The sequence below is a fragment of the Lissotriton vulgaris genome, chromosome 7 (assembly GCF_964263255.1).
Source record: "Lissotriton vulgaris chromosome 7, aLisVul1.2, whole genome shotgun sequence".
NCBI classification, from domain to species: Eukaryota; Metazoa; Chordata; class Amphibia; order Caudata; family Salamandridae; genus Lissotriton; species Lissotriton vulgaris.
Window position 1 is genome coordinate 360155266 of NC_141695.1, and position 16721 is coordinate 360171986.

A 16721-nucleotide genomic window follows, 5' to 3' on the forward strand; every position below is an offset into this window, starting at 1 on the left:
TCAAGTCCGTGGATAAACCTGCCATTTTTTGCCCACGATAAAGTATCGGTCAAAATGTCACACGTTTTATAAGAATGGCACACGCACACCTAAGGAACTGACAACTTGGCAGGTATGGCTATGGTACGGGAAAGGCTCACCCGATAACGTCATTGCGGCGGGTCTAGGGACCTTTCATTTTGGTGAATTGACGTCCTGGCTGTATCTCTACGTTAGTCGCTCCGTTGCATAAGATCTTTTTATGTTACCACAGCGCTTAGCAACATTTGTAATGGAGGGATGCCCTCTGCTGGCGTAAAGTGGAGTGGCATGTTCCTCCACTGCCCCGGCATGCCTGCAGCAGCAGAGTCGATCTAACTCTCTGGTTTGGACGCCTTCCATTGCCCGTCGGGAGGTAAAGTTCACGATGATGTAGAGTGCCCCTCCCGGGCCACAGTGAAGGGCGTAGGCGTCCATGACTCAGATGCGGAGAGGGGCTGGGCCAGCTGCAGGGATCAGCTGCCATATGACGTGACATGGGGAAATACCTGGTTGTCAAGAGGACTAGAGACAGCGCGAGGTACAGACGGGACGGAGCAGCGAGAGGTAACTATAATAATACCTTTAACTTTCAAGTAAACGAGCCATAGTCAGAATATTGTAGTGTTTTAAATATCATCTTTTACTGGACACTTGCGGTCTCGTAAGGAAGTAATTTTAGTCAATAGTGTTAATTTTATTAAATAGATGGAATGTTGAGACAGCCCTGTCGAAATGATGAAATGTTGAGCAAGACCTATGAAAAGATCTAAATCTCCGAAGTCCAGGTTTCAAACTTATTTCTGAAGGCAGAAACATACGGAGCTATGTTCGCAGTTTACAGAAAGACGTCTGGAGAAACCTTTGTATCTGAGACTCCCACGAAACGTAAAATGGGGCAGCAAACAAATCCCCCTGAACAGTAGATTCAGCCTGGTCCGTGGCTATACCCCTGCTTTGTCGGTACAGTATTACTAAGGACCCACCCAGTCCCCTCTAAAATTACCTCTATCTTATACCATCTGACGCATGACTCATCTGGAATCTGACCCTAGCACTTAAGCAATGCATGTGTGAATGTGCGTATATTAGCACAGTTGCCCTAAATAACTGTACCCAGTACACAGTGAGGACCACGTTTACATACGAAAGGCATGTTTTGGTTTGCTTTTAACTTTGGCTCCGTTTGATGAGTCTTCACAAAAGTTCCCATAAAAATGTTCTTCCACCTCAGCTCCTTCTTGAATAGGTCCAGGCTAGTCCTTCAAACGGAGACTGAGAGAGATTGGAGAATGGGTGTGAGGGGGTGTAGCCAACGCATTTTTCTTATTCATTTTTCCATAGGGATAATCGGGCACAGCAAATTTGACAGACCCCTAGACCTGGTGGGAAGATAAAAAAAAATGGTGACGAAAATAAAGGAAAAAGCAGGTAAACTCTATTACCTTATCCACACCCAAGTCATATCATGACCCAGAAAGGGGTTGTTACAAAACTAGCGCTTCGGTCGGCTACTTGTCTGAGGATGCAAGATAAGCGCATAAATAACACACTGTTACCTTCACGTACAGACGCTGATAAAAATAACTGCCATCAGCCTGTAGTCAGTCCACCTTGTAATTATTCCCCTCCTCAAACAAACAATACAGTGTGTAGACTCTCATTGTTGGAGGAATTAAACAGTCTGTGTAAGACCAGCTATGCCCCTGCAGGATCACCATCCCCACCAAATAATATTAATTCGTTAACTACAAATGAAAGAGTGCTGGAGCCCTTTTCTATATTTACAAAAACAAACACACAATGTATAGTATCCGTCCGGGCCACACCTAACAAAAGGAAGCATGACGGGGATACATATAATGAGAGCCAATTCAAAGTCAAATACAAAATGAATCCCCAATCTTGACTCCACCCCCTACCAATCTTCCCCCAACTGCAGAGGTGGCCGAAAAATTAGACGACCTAGCCCCTTCTTCCCAGATGGCCCTATTGTCAATGATCGAACAACTCATCAAATCTATTATACACCCCCTAATCGACAAAATCAACATTTTGGGGGATAGATTGACAGGGATTGAGGAAAAAATCAATTCTAATTTGTTAACCTCTACCCACGCTTCTATACCTACCCATCCCTTGTCAATTGCTACTTCAAATAAGCCTAAACCTGCCATTCAAAATAAAGTTGCCCAAACTCGAGCATCAGTTCCCACCAATCTTCCCTTAAACATTTCTAAAGCCTCTCCTAAACCCACTACACCGAAAAAATTTGTCCCCAGAGTAGAACGCAACAGGGTTTCTAAAATGCATCTACCTCCAGAGGCAGCCCCATTTGTATGCATCCTCTCGGGAGTCCCGCAACTGAAAAAGGGAAAACCAGAGAGACAAGATGACTTGTTAAATAAGGTCCAGTTTTGGCTATCTAAAAATAGACCCCTGCCCCATGATCTTGACGGCGGGATTGTGAGCGTGAGGAGAGTGGGTTGGCTGGGCCCCCTTCCGAAAAACATTATTGGTGACTTGATACTAATAAGATTCAGAAGCAGAAACATTGTCCCATACCTCCGAACTTGGCAACCTAAAGAAGGTGATGGCCCCATATCCATCTGGGATCTACATGACTTCTATCCAAGCACATCATATATCCCTGCCTCTAGGCCAATGACTGGGGATAGTACCAGGCTGGGTAGAGGATTTAGCTTACCGCTTTTTTGTAGTATTCCAGCACCAAACAGATTTGAAATAACGTTTAACATTTGTTAACCACTGCAACCCCTTGCACATTCCCTTTTGATGAAACGGAAGAACTGTCATCATGAACCCTGTAAAGTATGCCATTGTCAGGAAAGTTACATTCACAGGGTGAGCAAATGTCTGTTTTTTAATCTGTAGATAATCTGTGCTTCACATGTATGTATTTTTTAACTATGATTGTATTGTACTTTGTAATTGTACGCTTTCATGATTTTATACAAAAATCGAATAAAGCATATCGAACGAATACAAGCAGAACGGTCATCCATCCCTACCGTCTTTTAGATTTGTTTGTGTCACTTAATTCAACCAGGTAGGAAGAATAAGGAATGCACATTTTTATCTATCTTTCAAAGAGTGTTTGAATAGAAATTTCCACTAGAACATTCATGTTCTGCAAAAGTCAGGCAGTTTTTGTAACATCATATATGTAATTTGTATAGCTCAAAGCATATTATCTTTTTCTTACATTCATCAACGTTGATTCATTCATTTCATCAAGTTTGATGCCACAAGTTACTGAAGTCACTGAGTTGTGGCGTCACTGAATGCTTGCTGACGGGAAGTAAAGTCTTATGGAAGACGGGTACAGCTTCCAGCATTACAAGCGGAAAGCATGTCCCTGTGCACATTGCCTTTCATGGCTGCACTGTACAGAAACCCTATTTTTTCTAATTTCAGGAAACATAACAGCCTATGCACAAGTACAATGGGCCTCGTGTACAAAGCAATACTATGGTGTTAAAGATCAAATCTGAGCTTCTGCGATTGCAAAATGGCTTTTTTGACTGTACAAGACCCATGTTGCAATTTGATAACATGTTATCGAATCGCAATTTGGGTTATCATTTAAATATTGAATTTGTATTTGGAAGGGCCATGTAAAGGGGTTCTCTTCCAAATACCTATTCCTTAAGTTATATATTAAAGTTTTGCAACTGAAATCGAGTCTCAAAACATTAATATTTTACTACCTTCTCTTTTTAGTCCCTGGGACCACTACCTACTCCAAAAAAATGCTTGTAAAACGTTTCACTTATTAAAAACGCATCCAGTTTTTCTATTAATCAAACTGGCTGCATAAAAAAAAACAGATAGCTTTCTTTAAAAGCAAACACAGACATGGTGGTCTGCAGGCTCCCATCAAATCATCATGCCTGTGACTCCAGTGAGTTGAAGTGATTTACAATTTACAACCTGTACCTCATATTAATGAGGTAGATCCAATTACGACCAACTACGATGCAGTATTTCGTGAACCAACCTATTAATACATAGGAGATTCCAATGTATTCGGTAGAAGTTAGTGCGCAAATTGCAACCACCTCTACCAAACCCACTATAATACATTCCAAATATAAAATTGCAAATCAGTATTTATCGCAATTTACAATTTACTTTTAGGAATTTTAGTGCATGAGGCCCAATGTCCTTTGATTTTTTTGCTGTTCAGTAGAACCAATCCAACTGATAAAGTACACTTTAAAGATGTTAAATGCCACCTTGGAGTTCTGTGCCTGCATAAGGAGGTCTGCTGTGCTCTGTCTGAAGTCCATGCTTCATGAAGCATAGAACGTCTCACTAGCATACATATACCCACTATGTACAGCTAGAGGTAAAATATTCCGAGTTTTTCTTACCCAATTCAAGAGTATTCTCTAATTAGTATGCCTAAAAGAGCCTGATACTGCCAAACTGCTTGAATAGTTTTGGCCAGAACAGATATAGTTTAATGTTAGTAAACCCTGCAGGCTTCCATGGCAACAGGATTATTTAACCAGGTGAGGCTGCAAAGCAGAACTTCAGCCACGCCTTGACAGTAGCTGTTGGAACCGATCCAAAATTACGTTGTAGTTACAGGGAGCGATACAATGCTAAAGGTCAGCAACACACCTTTGTTGTAAGTTGGTCCTTCAACCACATGAGCTTTATTTATTTATTTGGCATACTTATATAGCGCTAATCTGTCACCCAAAGGGCATCCTGGCGCTTTGACTAGATAAGCCACAACTATCGATGCAGAATTAGGCTGCTCTAAGAAACAGATGCAAAGTTAGGCTATTCTAGGAAACAGATGGGTTTTCACCCCTTTTTTAAAGTCTAGGAATTCACCCTGACTTCTTAACGAGAGCGGAAGGGAGTTCCAAAGTCTGGCGGCCGCAAAACTAAACGACCATCCACCCATCCTTACTCTCTGCACTCTAGGAACCGACACCAAGTACGCCGACGAGGAGCGCAGGCTCCGAGATGTGGTATACCAGGAGAAAACAGCACTGGGCCCTGTCTATGTAAAGCTCTAAAAACAAGACAGGATGCTTTGAAAAGGATCCGCTGGTGAACCGGCAGCCAGTGTAAATCCTGTAGTGCCAGAGTGGAAGAGGCAGCGCGTGGTCGAGATGGTGCCAGCTTGGCTGCCATGTTCTGGACCCGTTGCAGCCTGCCCACCAGCGTTTTAGGCGCCTCCAGAAGTAGTGCGTTGCAATAGTCCAATCTGCTTAAGATCAGACCCCGCACTACCTCTGGCCTAGCCTGAGCTGGAAGAAGTGGTAGGACCTTCCGTAGCATCCGAAGCAGCATCATGCAAGTGGCCACGGACTTATTTACAAAAAGATCCAGTTGAAGGTTGGGGCCAAACATGACCCCCAGATTACGAGCAGACTCTGCGGCCGTCTCCGTCCCAGAGAAAGAAGGAGGCCAGAACTCATCCGTTAGAACACGTGGTACACGATCATTGGAGCAGTAGAGAACCTCCGTCTTAGATCCGTTGAACTGGAGGGAGTTGGAGCGCAACCAGTTCGAAGTGGCAGTCAGGCAGCGGTGAAAAGTCTCTAGGGAGACGGCATCTTTGCCCTCCAGTGAGAAAACCAACTGAGTGTCGTCGGCGTAATTAAACACCGATATGCCGAAAGATTTTATCAGTTGGATCAGAGGGCGGCGGTACAAGTTGAAAAGTATGGGGCTGATGGCCGAGCCCTGTGGTACCGCCTGCCCAACTTTCCGCACATCTGTCTTAAAAGGCGGCAGAGCCACTACCTGCTGTCTGTTGTCCAGATAGGAGACTAACCAGTCCCTGGCCAACCCCGTAACCCCGCTTTCCTCCAGTTTCCTGATAAGGGTGGAGTGGCACACCGCGTCGAACGCGGCCGACATGTCGAGCAGCACTAAAAAGGCTGCCCGACCTGTGTTGACCCGCGCCCGAAGATTGTCTAACACGGCTACCAACGCTGATTCCTTCCCATGCGCTGGCCGAAACCCAAACTGGGCCACATCCAGCCATTCGTTATCCTCGAGAAAACTAGATTGAGAGCGGGTGACCCACTTCTCCAGGATTTTAGCTGGAAAAGGGAGCAGGGAGATAGGTCTATAATTAGACAGACAGGTGGGATCAAGTGAGGGTTTTTTCAGGAGGGGAGAGACTACAGCTAATTTCCAACTCTCCGGGACGGTTGCGGTAGCCAGCGACTGCTGACAGATGGAATATAGAGGGTGGAAAAGTTCATCCTGGAGTGCTTTCCAGATTTTATGTGGAAGAGGATCTAGCGGCGAGCCTGAGGATACCGTCTGTGCCAATTTACAAAACTCCTCAAAAGAGGGCAAAGGAAAACGACTTAACTGAGGATGATTGAGAGGGTCAGCCAGAAATCCCTGACAGAGATGGCTAGAGCTAGGAGGTTCCTCCGGAGCTCCCTGACTGAGATACCGGTAACTCTCCCAAGGTCGACTGGAAGACTCTTCCGGAGCTCCCACAGCGAGAAAAGAGTTTCTCGGGGGGGGGGGGGGGGGGTCGACTGGAAGACTCATCTGGAGCTGGAGCTTTAAAGAGGGGATGGCTTAGGACTGGAATGCGTATGTCAACCAAATAAAAAGAAAATCTTCTATCACTTTTACTATTCCAAAGGGGTCAGAAAGCCATCAGATCCATCACAACCCATTTCTGATTTTTCTTTGCCCCGCTAATAAGGTGTTAGGAAAAAAATGGCTACTATAAATCACCCTTAAAAAGGTGGAACTAACTCCACAACTATAATACAATTTTACCATTTATTCAAAACAATTGGTACTGGAAAGCCCCCAGTAATTCTTTTCAATAAAGGTACCATAATCCTTCTGAAAGAGGTGAACCATCATGAAGTGATTGCCTGTGTCTGAAGTTGTGTGCTAAAGTTTTACTCTTCTGTATGCTGCTGTTGCAGTGTTTTCAGTGGAGGTTCCAAAGCGCACTCAATGGCTAGATAATTAAAATGGATTAGGCTGTTCTGTGGAATATGTAGTCAGAGGCTCTGGTGTCTGTAGGAGCTGAACAGCAGCAAGGAACACCCTTCTCCCCTTTCCCCCCACCTGAACCACAAGGACTTGCAGCACTTCTAAGATGGCCACCACAGATTGCGGATGATCGTGATCCTTGTCTTCCTCCTTGAGAGTCAAGTTGGCTGGAAGCCAGGCAGTATTGAAGGGCAGAGCGTAGGTGATGATGGCAGGAGTCTCCGGCAATCACAAGTAGTCGGCCAAGGCACTTACTGATGTTGGATGGTGGATGTCTAAGGGATATTGACTCCAAAGCAGATGAGTGTCTGAGACCTCCCTCCAGAATCATGGTTCCTATATAGCAGAGCTGGTGGGTGAACTCTGAAAGTGGCGGAAGGACGTACCTTTCAACTTTGACTTGCACCATGTGAGCCAACAAAGAGAGTGATACCCATCCCCTGCCCCAACACAGTCCTTCTCTCCAAAACATTTCCACAAGTTGATCAAATTTATAATATAATTTTTAAATAAATTAGCGAAACTCCTTATAAAGAGTCTGAAATGTCCATCATGAAATATTCTGATACTTTCATAGTGTGAAAAACAAACCTGATCATCAGCAGGAGTTTTCAGGTGGTTCAGTCACCAGGAAAGCCAGGGCCCATATTATAGAAGTGCCCCAGGGGCGTAACAGGCATTTACGCCTGCTTTGTGCACCCCTGGGGCACTTTGGTATTACAGAAGGGGCCGCAGACCCTCGTGCGGCCTCTTCTGTAAAACAGATAGCGCCGTCACATATGTTGCGCCTGAGCTATCTCAAGAGGGCATTCCCTCATTTGCATGGGGGCATGGCTCTGTGCAAAGAATCTTTTACTTCTGCACCCGCGCTGTATTATGTACTCAGGCACAGTGGTAAAGAAGCTGTCAGGAGGGACTCTGACAGTGCACCACAGAAAGGTGGCTCACTGCTAGTGTGCCTTCTGTTGGCAGCCCCTGGAGAGGGTCAACACATCCACTTGCAGGTGAGTGCATTCACTCACTGCACTCACCTGCAAGGGGATCTCTCTCCCCTCTTTAAGTGCAGGTGGGTGACGCCTGCACAGTGAAACACAGAGTCGCTTTGAAGCAGCCATTCCGTATTTCACTTGAATGCGCTGCCCCCAGGACAGCGTGAGTTTGTCTCTGACAGTTGAAATAATATGATTGTGTCATTTGATATATCTCCCTCTTGTACCTTTGTGTTTGTGATGAAGTACTGTAGTAGGCTGGCTTAGTATATGGTGCACACTTATTTAAGTGAAGCACCCTGCACTAATCTAGACAACCCTTATGGTCATTTTAGTGTTCTTAGACAAGCATAGAAAGCTTTGAAGCTATACCTATGGAGAGCAGCCTTCAAGCTCAGTCCAAAGGAGTGTTAAGCAGCTTGTTTTACCAGAACTAATCATGTAGTGCAAGTTAAGCTAAAAAGAGCAACACAATGTAGTTATAAAAATAGTTATATTTATTATACACACTCACTAACACATTGGTATATCTCCTACCTGGAGGCATCAATACAATACACACCATATTTCAAAAGGAAACAGTTAAGTAAGCACAAATGCACCATGGTCTCCAGAGAGATACCAAACTCTATACTAAAGAAGTGGAATGCGAAAAGCGAGCAAAGTCGAGGCTTGACCCAGAAGACTCAGTAGAGCTGACGACCTAAGGAACCACTTGAGGTAAGTACCCAAGAACCCCATGGAGGCTGTGTGCAGAGTGGAAACACAGCCTTGTACTCCATGCAAGTCAAGGGGAATGTCGCGCTAGCAGTTTTGAAGAAAGACACTTCCAAGTGGACCCTGAAAAAAACTTGTAGAAGATGAAAGGTTGGAGAGTCACCCCACTGGTTGATACCCCTTGAACTAGGATACCTACACCAGGGAAGCCGGGCATATGTGCGAAATTATATCGGAAACCGCTGTAGACCACAATAGAGGACTTAAGTGAAGATGCCTCTGGCGAAGAAGGTGAAAGAGTCCAGTCGAATCCAAGGATGGATGCTTGAAGAGAAGTACCTGCAAGCAGAGGGGACAGAGTCTACACGACTCTGAAGTGACCAAGATGCACGGAAGACCAATGACCACTGATGACAGAAAATGCAGGCGAGTAGACGTGATCCTATCACTGCAGCTGTGAGGACCAGGACCAGGCGATGCTGGGGAAGACCAGGAGCTGTTCACAAGTTGTCCAATGTCTGAAGTCAAGAACCATGGGGGTCGGTGGCCAGTGAGAGCAAAAACAAGCCTTGGCGGCAGCCACAGATGTGGTAAATGCGGAAGGTGCAGTGTTGGGATCTGCAAGGTCCAAGGGACTCACCAAATGCAGGAGAGTCAGAGCAGGCACCGATCAAGCAGGGGATCCAACTGAAGTTAAAGCGGACCCTCAAGAGGACCTACATGCCCGAGGCACTAAGTCACAAGAGGACCTTGAGCAGCTCACCAAGGATGCAGTGACTCCTTCACTACAAGTGGAATTACTTTGAGTGTCTTTGATGCTCACAGGCCTGGGGAAGAACCTGGATGAAGCATGCAGAAGACTGGCAGGATTACAAGACCAGTAGCGGCAGGAGCCTTCCTTGATGGAGACTCTGTTGCAGACGAAGGCCAACAAAGTCCAAAGTGTCCAGACGGTTAAAGTTGAAGTGGTTTCGGATCTGAATCTTGTCCCATGACAAATCTGTAGAGCCAACCACAGGTAAACCCTTAACTACCCTAGGGGAAGAATTGTGACGCTTCAGGGGGTGGACAGATGGAAGGATACTTTCATGTCCTTTCTCCAGCTTTGCACCAGAGTGGGAGCCAATGGCTCCCTGAACTGGTTTCAACTGGAGTATGCAAGGAGGGCACCAAATGTAAACCATTCTGGTGTCGCTGGCTGGGAGGTGGTTACACCTCCATGTGACAGTAAACCCATTGTTCTACTTCCCATGCTCCAGCTCAGCTCAGCAGCAGGAGGGCAGAAGTGTGTCTGTGGTCGGCAGCAGCACGAGCTTGCTGTTAGACCCTGGAAGGCTGATACCAGGAGTACAGGGAGGCTCAGTAAGGGAGCCCCCCAGGACATGAGATCCTACATCTAATAATGGAATCGGTGTCGGGGTAGGATTCCAACATGTTTGATACCAAATATGACTGGTTTTGGTGCAGACAGTATATAGTTAGACATCTCGTAATTGACTTAATGTTCAATATATGTATTGAATGGTTGACTTCACCTACAAAGCCTGGAGAATCGACTTGTGGGTATGTAGGGAGTGTCCTGCTCATGCAGGGAACCCTCACACTTATAACCTAGGGCCCTACCTTCAGGATTGAAAGGCCTGCCTTAGGGGTGACTTAGAGGTTTTAAGTACAGTGACCTCATCTATTAGGAAAGCTATATCTGTTGTGAGTAGTGCTAGCTCCAGCTCTCACAGGCTGCAAGGGCAGACATGTAGTTACAGTTTGAGGGGTCTCTCATGGGTGGCTTAATGCATGATGCAGCTCAAGGGAGACCCCTGGTGTACTTATGTCCTGAGTACCTTCATTCATATACTAGGGACTTAGAGGGGTACACCAGTAGCCAATTTTGAAAGTACAAAAGTACTTAGCATAGACAAATGTAAAGAGAGAGCACAGTGATTGGGGTCCTGATTAGTAGGATCCCAGTCGGACTAGTCAGAAAACAGTAGAACACCAACAACAAGTCGGATTTACCATGAAAGCAGATCCTACTTTTCTACATGTACCCTGTCCACAAAACATTAAATCAGTTCCATAGTTTCTTAATATGCTGCCTCTGTCTTGCCTTCATAATAAACAGTAAGAATAGACAAGGAGAATTATCCATGACATAATTTAAAATAGAGAAATATTTTCTTGGATATCCACTATTCTTTTTCTTTTCGTAACAATTAAACCATGCATAAACATCTTGGTGCAATAGTCATTCATCTAGACGACAACAGCTACTTATGTGTCATGATCTTTCAGGGTCACATGGATACAAGATATTCATTCCCTCAGCTATGCCAGTACACGTTTCCGGATGGGGGTTTTATTGGAATACCTTTCCATCTCTTAGGTGTGGCCTGTTTGTATCATGCTACCTCTCCAATATGATCATCCTTTGCAGGCTAAACCAGGACAAACATATAGTAATTCATTTAACTACTTGGTTTATGTGTTAATATGGAAAATCTTCAGGTGGCTATCCTACTATTAGTGGCTCAGCAAGCCAAGATATACACCCTTCTGTTTGACAAATACACAGATATCCACATATCCAGTGTAAAGAACAGAGTTTGTCTATCAGAAACGTTTCATTAGGAGCATGTGTGTATCTCACTCTTATTTTATAGCTAATGTCTCATACTAGGTAATTCCTGTAGGAGATCAAGAATCTGTTTTCCAGGTAAACACTGAAAAACTGTACTCCCTAAAGGAAATTCCTTCTGAAATACACTATGTCAATGAGGATGTAGCTGTTGAAATTCTAGCTTAGCAAAATTTAACCCCGTAGATCATAAAATACTAGTTATCATTATGTTCCATTAGATCAGGCTCACCCCAGGACCACTTTCCCTCCAAACGGATGATTAAGATAATCAAAGTGAGCTCTCCTTATTTTTTACATTCATGAATACTTCTCTGGAAGAAAGTAGAGTCCAGTAATTTGGAAACATGCCACGGTTATCCCTGTATTACAAAACCCCACTCTAGATCCCAATGTTTGGGCAAATATTCGTTCCATCTGTTTTTTCCAATCTGTGCCAAAATAGCTGGAAAGCACATGAATAGCCAGCTCTCCAGGTTTCTGGAAACCTCTGGGATGCTACACCCTTCTAAATCGGCTTTAGTAAAGAGACTGCCCTTCGAGTTCAGTAGAGCATCTTAGGAAACAATTGGATCTCGGGGGCATGGCATCCACCAGTCTCTTAAACCATAGTGCGGCACTTGACACAGTATCACATGCAGTCCTGCGTTGCCTCCAGGATTCTGCTCTTTCCTGGCCATCTTCTTTTTTACAGGCTCGTAAGTTTCCTGTCAGTTGTAAGCTGCTTAAGTCTTCCATTTTCCATCTACCAAGCTGGGTTCCACAAGGCTTCTCATTAAGACCGCAGATCTAGTCGAGAGCTATGGCGTAACTATCTTTATATATGCAGACGATACTCGTGGCAATGTCACGCTCTTTAATGACAAAGAAGAAGGTTCCACCAATCTTCAACTCCGAGGTCACCGGGTTGATGAGTTGAAATTCTTTTAATTTAAATGAAGACAAGTCTGTGGTATTAATAGTTGGAAATCAACCACAGCTTTGAGGTTCCCAGTTGTGGCCGGCTGACCTGGGCCCATTACTCACCTCTTGTAAGGCTGCAATAATCTGAGTATGTGGCTGGATGATAGGCTTACTATGGACATTACAATTTCCAAAAGTGCAACCTACTTTTTCTGGCTACTTAAATGCCCCAAGAAAATTATTTGGGTCCTTCCACTGCAGGAACAAAAAACAATGATTCCAACCCTTGAAAAGGCTTCAGCTGGTGAAACATTCTGCAGCCCGTTTGCTTTGTGTTGTCCTCTCTCCCCTCTTTAAGTGCAGGTGGGTGACGCCTGCACAGTGAAACATCTCCCACGTTCAATCGCTTCTCTGGCTGATGGTAGAGAAGCGCATGCACTTTAAAACACTATGCTTTATGCATAAGGCTTTTCTTGGCAATGACCCTCTATTTCTTAAATGTTGGTACATCGCTACTTTTCTCAGCGTAAAGTTCGCTCAGGATATCAGCACTTTGCTACTGTTCCCCACATTAGATATTGTGGCAAGAGTTTTTCTGTTCTGGGTTCAACTCTATGGAATGTTCCTCCTTGGAAAATTTGTAGCTGCTCATCATTTGTGATGTTTTGAAAACTGTTGAAAACCTGGTTGTTCTAGCTTTCTGTTCTATCCCGTCTTCATGTGTAGCGCTGGGAAACTCTGAGTATCCATGCACTTTAAAAATACGTATTATATTGTACTATGGTCTTGTCCCTACCTGTTGGAAACCTTGGTATTTAGTCACCTCATGTGGGCTATCATTCATTCATCCTACATTTCTGCAATCCTTTGACAGCATTAGGACACTATATGAGCTATCAAAAGGGATTCTGACAACTCATGTGCTAACCTATAATTTCAGAGATTGTTTCTCAGCCAGGCATCTCACTGTCAAAAGAGGAGGGATACAGTAGTTTAGGCCTTTAATCTATTGCCCTGACACCCCACACCACCCCAAATACGAAGCTTGAGGAAAACCCCATCAATATTCCAGTAGGTACTGCCCTGCCCTGGAATCTCTTCAGGTAACCTCTGGTAAAATCACAAGGAAGTCTGCACAGAATTTTTTTCTGCTTTTCCCTCCTTATTCCAGCTGTGCTCTCACTCATATCCAGTAGGCTTGTGCTGAGCCTTCTTAAGATTGAATCACAGACACTACACTAACACCTACTTTCATATACAAAAACACACTAAAACAAAACAATAAGGCTGAACCAAAAGCTAGTTCCACATAGTGCACACAGTAAGGACGCTAATGTGCCTACTGCAGCATTGCTGGATTATTCCAAAGAACAGACACATTATTGGAACATATTCACAGCCTTTGCACTGTACTAATATGAGACAAACCAAGAAAATGTACTATTGGCACAAGCAGAGAGTTTGCTTCGAGCTCATAAAACACAACCTGGGATAGGGCACTAATATCTCAGGACAGTAGAGAGCAGGCACTTCACAAGAGACTAGAAAAAAAGTGCGCTGATTCCAAATGAGAAAAACGTAATCACAAGTAATGTTAGCTTGATTAAATGATTACAAATGAGATTTTCAGTTGCTAACATTAAATATTGAGGGCTTCATGCCGCCACAGTTTCTAATTTCTCTTTTTTTGCCCCACTAGTGACAATTTACAAGCTATGGACGGCAAGATGATCGTGGACCCAACAGACGGTGCTGCAAGCTCTGCTGTACCCAATAAGGACTGCTCCGAAGCTGATGCGTCTGCAGCCACCATGGCATTTGAGACCACCATGGAGCCAACACCCTCAGAAGCAGATCCAGAAACCACCAAAAATGAAAGTGCCTGCCACTTCTTTCTTGAAGGCCGTTGCCGATTTGGAGACCGCTGCCGGAACCTCCACTTGGGGACAGTCAAGCAAACCTCTCCCTCCAAGCCCAAGACAGGAAAGACTAAAACAGAGAATTTGGAAACCAAGGAGAAGAAGCCCCCCATGAAAACTGCAGAAGATGTCATTGCCAGAATTCAGTGGGATGATCAGTTGCCAAAGGACTCTTTCACCATCGGCTACCTGGACCGGTTCCTTGGCATCATTGAGAAACCATTTTCAGCCTTCTCTTGGGAGGATTTTGCATCCGTAGGGTATGATGTGTTAGCAATACCGAAACATCGTATCCAGTACTTTAAATACAAAGATGTGGTGGTGTGGGACAAGGCCACACGCACAGATGATGTATTTGGCTCCACGGGGGGTGACCACACTATATTGGATATTGTTGAAAAGTGTCAATTGGAAGAGAAGGCGCAGGATACTGAAGCTGCCGAGGGGGATATTGGAGACTCTGCTGTGAAAAACAGCTATGATTCTGGTGATGATGATGAGGCAGAAGACCATTTAACGCATCAAAGAACTGATGACCTTCCTCAGCGTGGAGGTTTTACGAAGAACAGACCCAGCCACTTTGTTGCAATCCGAATCGCTAGTGAAGAGGTTCGAAGTGCTGTCAAGGAGGTACAAAACCGACTGGTGAAGTCTGAGCCTGGACTAGTGGAGTTCTGCACACCAGTGCCTACACTTCACCTTACACTGTGCCTCCTCCGCTTAGAGTCACCAGAGGAAATCCAGATGGCGTTAACCACTTTGCATGAGCTGCGGTGCGAGACCCAGCGCCTCCTCCCTCCTGCACTCATCCTGCACTTCCAGGGACTGAATGACTTTCACTCCCGAGTGCTGTACTTGGAGCCCTCCGCCACCCCAGAACTGTGCAGGTTTGCTAGGACTTTAGAGCGCAATTTCAGCGAGAAGGGACTAACTGTCATCAGACCACCCAGCTATGACAGCCTCCATCTGACAATCGCCAAGATCCCCAGACGCACTGCACAGAAGAATCCTTCGCTCCAGCTGTCCCGTGCCCTGTATGGAGATATTGTGGTGAACAACTATGGGTCTCAGCAGGTGGACTCCCTCAGTTTCTGTTATGCAGGTGAAACCAGACGGACAGATGGATTCTATACCACGTTAATGGAGTTTGCGCTCTACTGACCTTCTGAAGAGGATACAGGCCCATATGTACGAAGCTATTTAGCATTTATTAATGGACTGAATCGCAATTGTGGTCCGTTTAAGAAATGCTAAAAAGGCTTTCCATATGCACAAAAGCAGAATCGCAATCTCAAATTGCAATTTCTACCCAGTAGAAATCGCATTTTGCGATTACCAAAATAGGAATTTGCAAATAGGGATTTCCTATTTGCGATTTCCTAAGCCCATGTGAAAAGCATTTCTTAAATGCCAATTGGCACATAGGATATACCATTATCATCTAATCCAATTCAATAGTAACCATGCGCAAAATAAAAAAGGCACCCAAATCTTCTGTTTTGGTAGCGCCATAGAGCGCCCACTCGCCCCTAGGGCATTGGAACGGTTTACACATGCTCCACTTTATTTATTATTCATTTTGCATTTACTAAACAGTGATTTCCTATTAGGAAATTGCAAATTTGGAAATAAAAACCCATTTGTACCTCTGGGCCTTAGACCCATAGTACCGAATGCTTTTGCATTTCCTAAATGGCGATTTCCTAGTAGCAATTGCGACTTTGTAGGAATTGCTATTAGGAAATCACAGTTTTAGTACATTCCATGCTGCATTTCCTAAATAGCTACTTCATAGGATTCGCTATTTGCGAAATGCAAAATTGAAGTTTAGTACATGTGAGCCATAGACCTTCTGGATTGATGCCATGAGAAATCCATGTCATCTCGGAGTGTACGCAAATCATTAGATTTATCATGGCATATTTAGAGCATGCAGAGACATTTCCTTACCATACAGCCAATAATGTGCATAGATTTTGCATATTTGAAACAATATTAACATTAATAAATATGCTTCCATATTTAAAAACAAGCAATATACTTAAATCTGTATATGACAATTTTTGTTAAACCTAAAATTTTAACATTTTTAATATTTTCAAATGTATTATATTGTTTACAATAAAAATAATAAATGTCCATTCATGACAATATTGATGTTTAGGCTTGCTTTTTCAAATACTATTAAAAGGCAGTTCTTATTTGTCCATCCTATGGTTATAGAATGCCCTTTTGTACAACTAGGATGTTCAATCTGACACATCATCTTCCCTCTTCAATCACCAGTTTAAGCACACATCATGGAGAGGTCAGGCTGAGATCTTTAAATCATTAGACATCCATCATAAATTGCAATATTGATTGTGTCCAAAAGAAGGCCAAATCATCCAGTTATTAGAAGCAGCAACTGAAGAAGGCGAGTCTACGTTATTGATGATTAGTACGCCCTTGGTACAGTGTGGAAAGATACATTAACCAACATTAAACCATTATTATTATTATAGATTTATAAAGCGAGCA

General features: G+C 44.1%; 1 protein-coding gene across 1 annotated transcript; it reads left to right on the forward strand.

The window, feature by feature from the left end:
* The first annotated feature begins 382 nt into the window (after positions 1-382).
* Positions 383-16352, forward strand: LENG9 (leukocyte receptor cluster member 9). The gene is made up of 2 exons (XM_086930260.1): positions 383-585; positions 13982-16352. Exon 2 carries the CDS (start codon positions 13998-14000, stop codon positions 15360-15362), a length of 1365 nt encoding a protein of 454 aa, XP_086786386.1. The 5' UTR covers positions 383-585; positions 13982-13997; the 3' UTR covers positions 15363-16352.
* The last annotated feature ends 369 nt before the right edge of the window (positions 16353-16721 follow it).

Bases quoted from the DNA above. Each gene is read 5' to 3' on its own strand.
- LENG9 (XM_086930260.1), top strand. From the start codon at position 13,998: ATGGACGGCAAGATGATCGTGGACCCAACAGACGGTGCTGCAAGCTCT.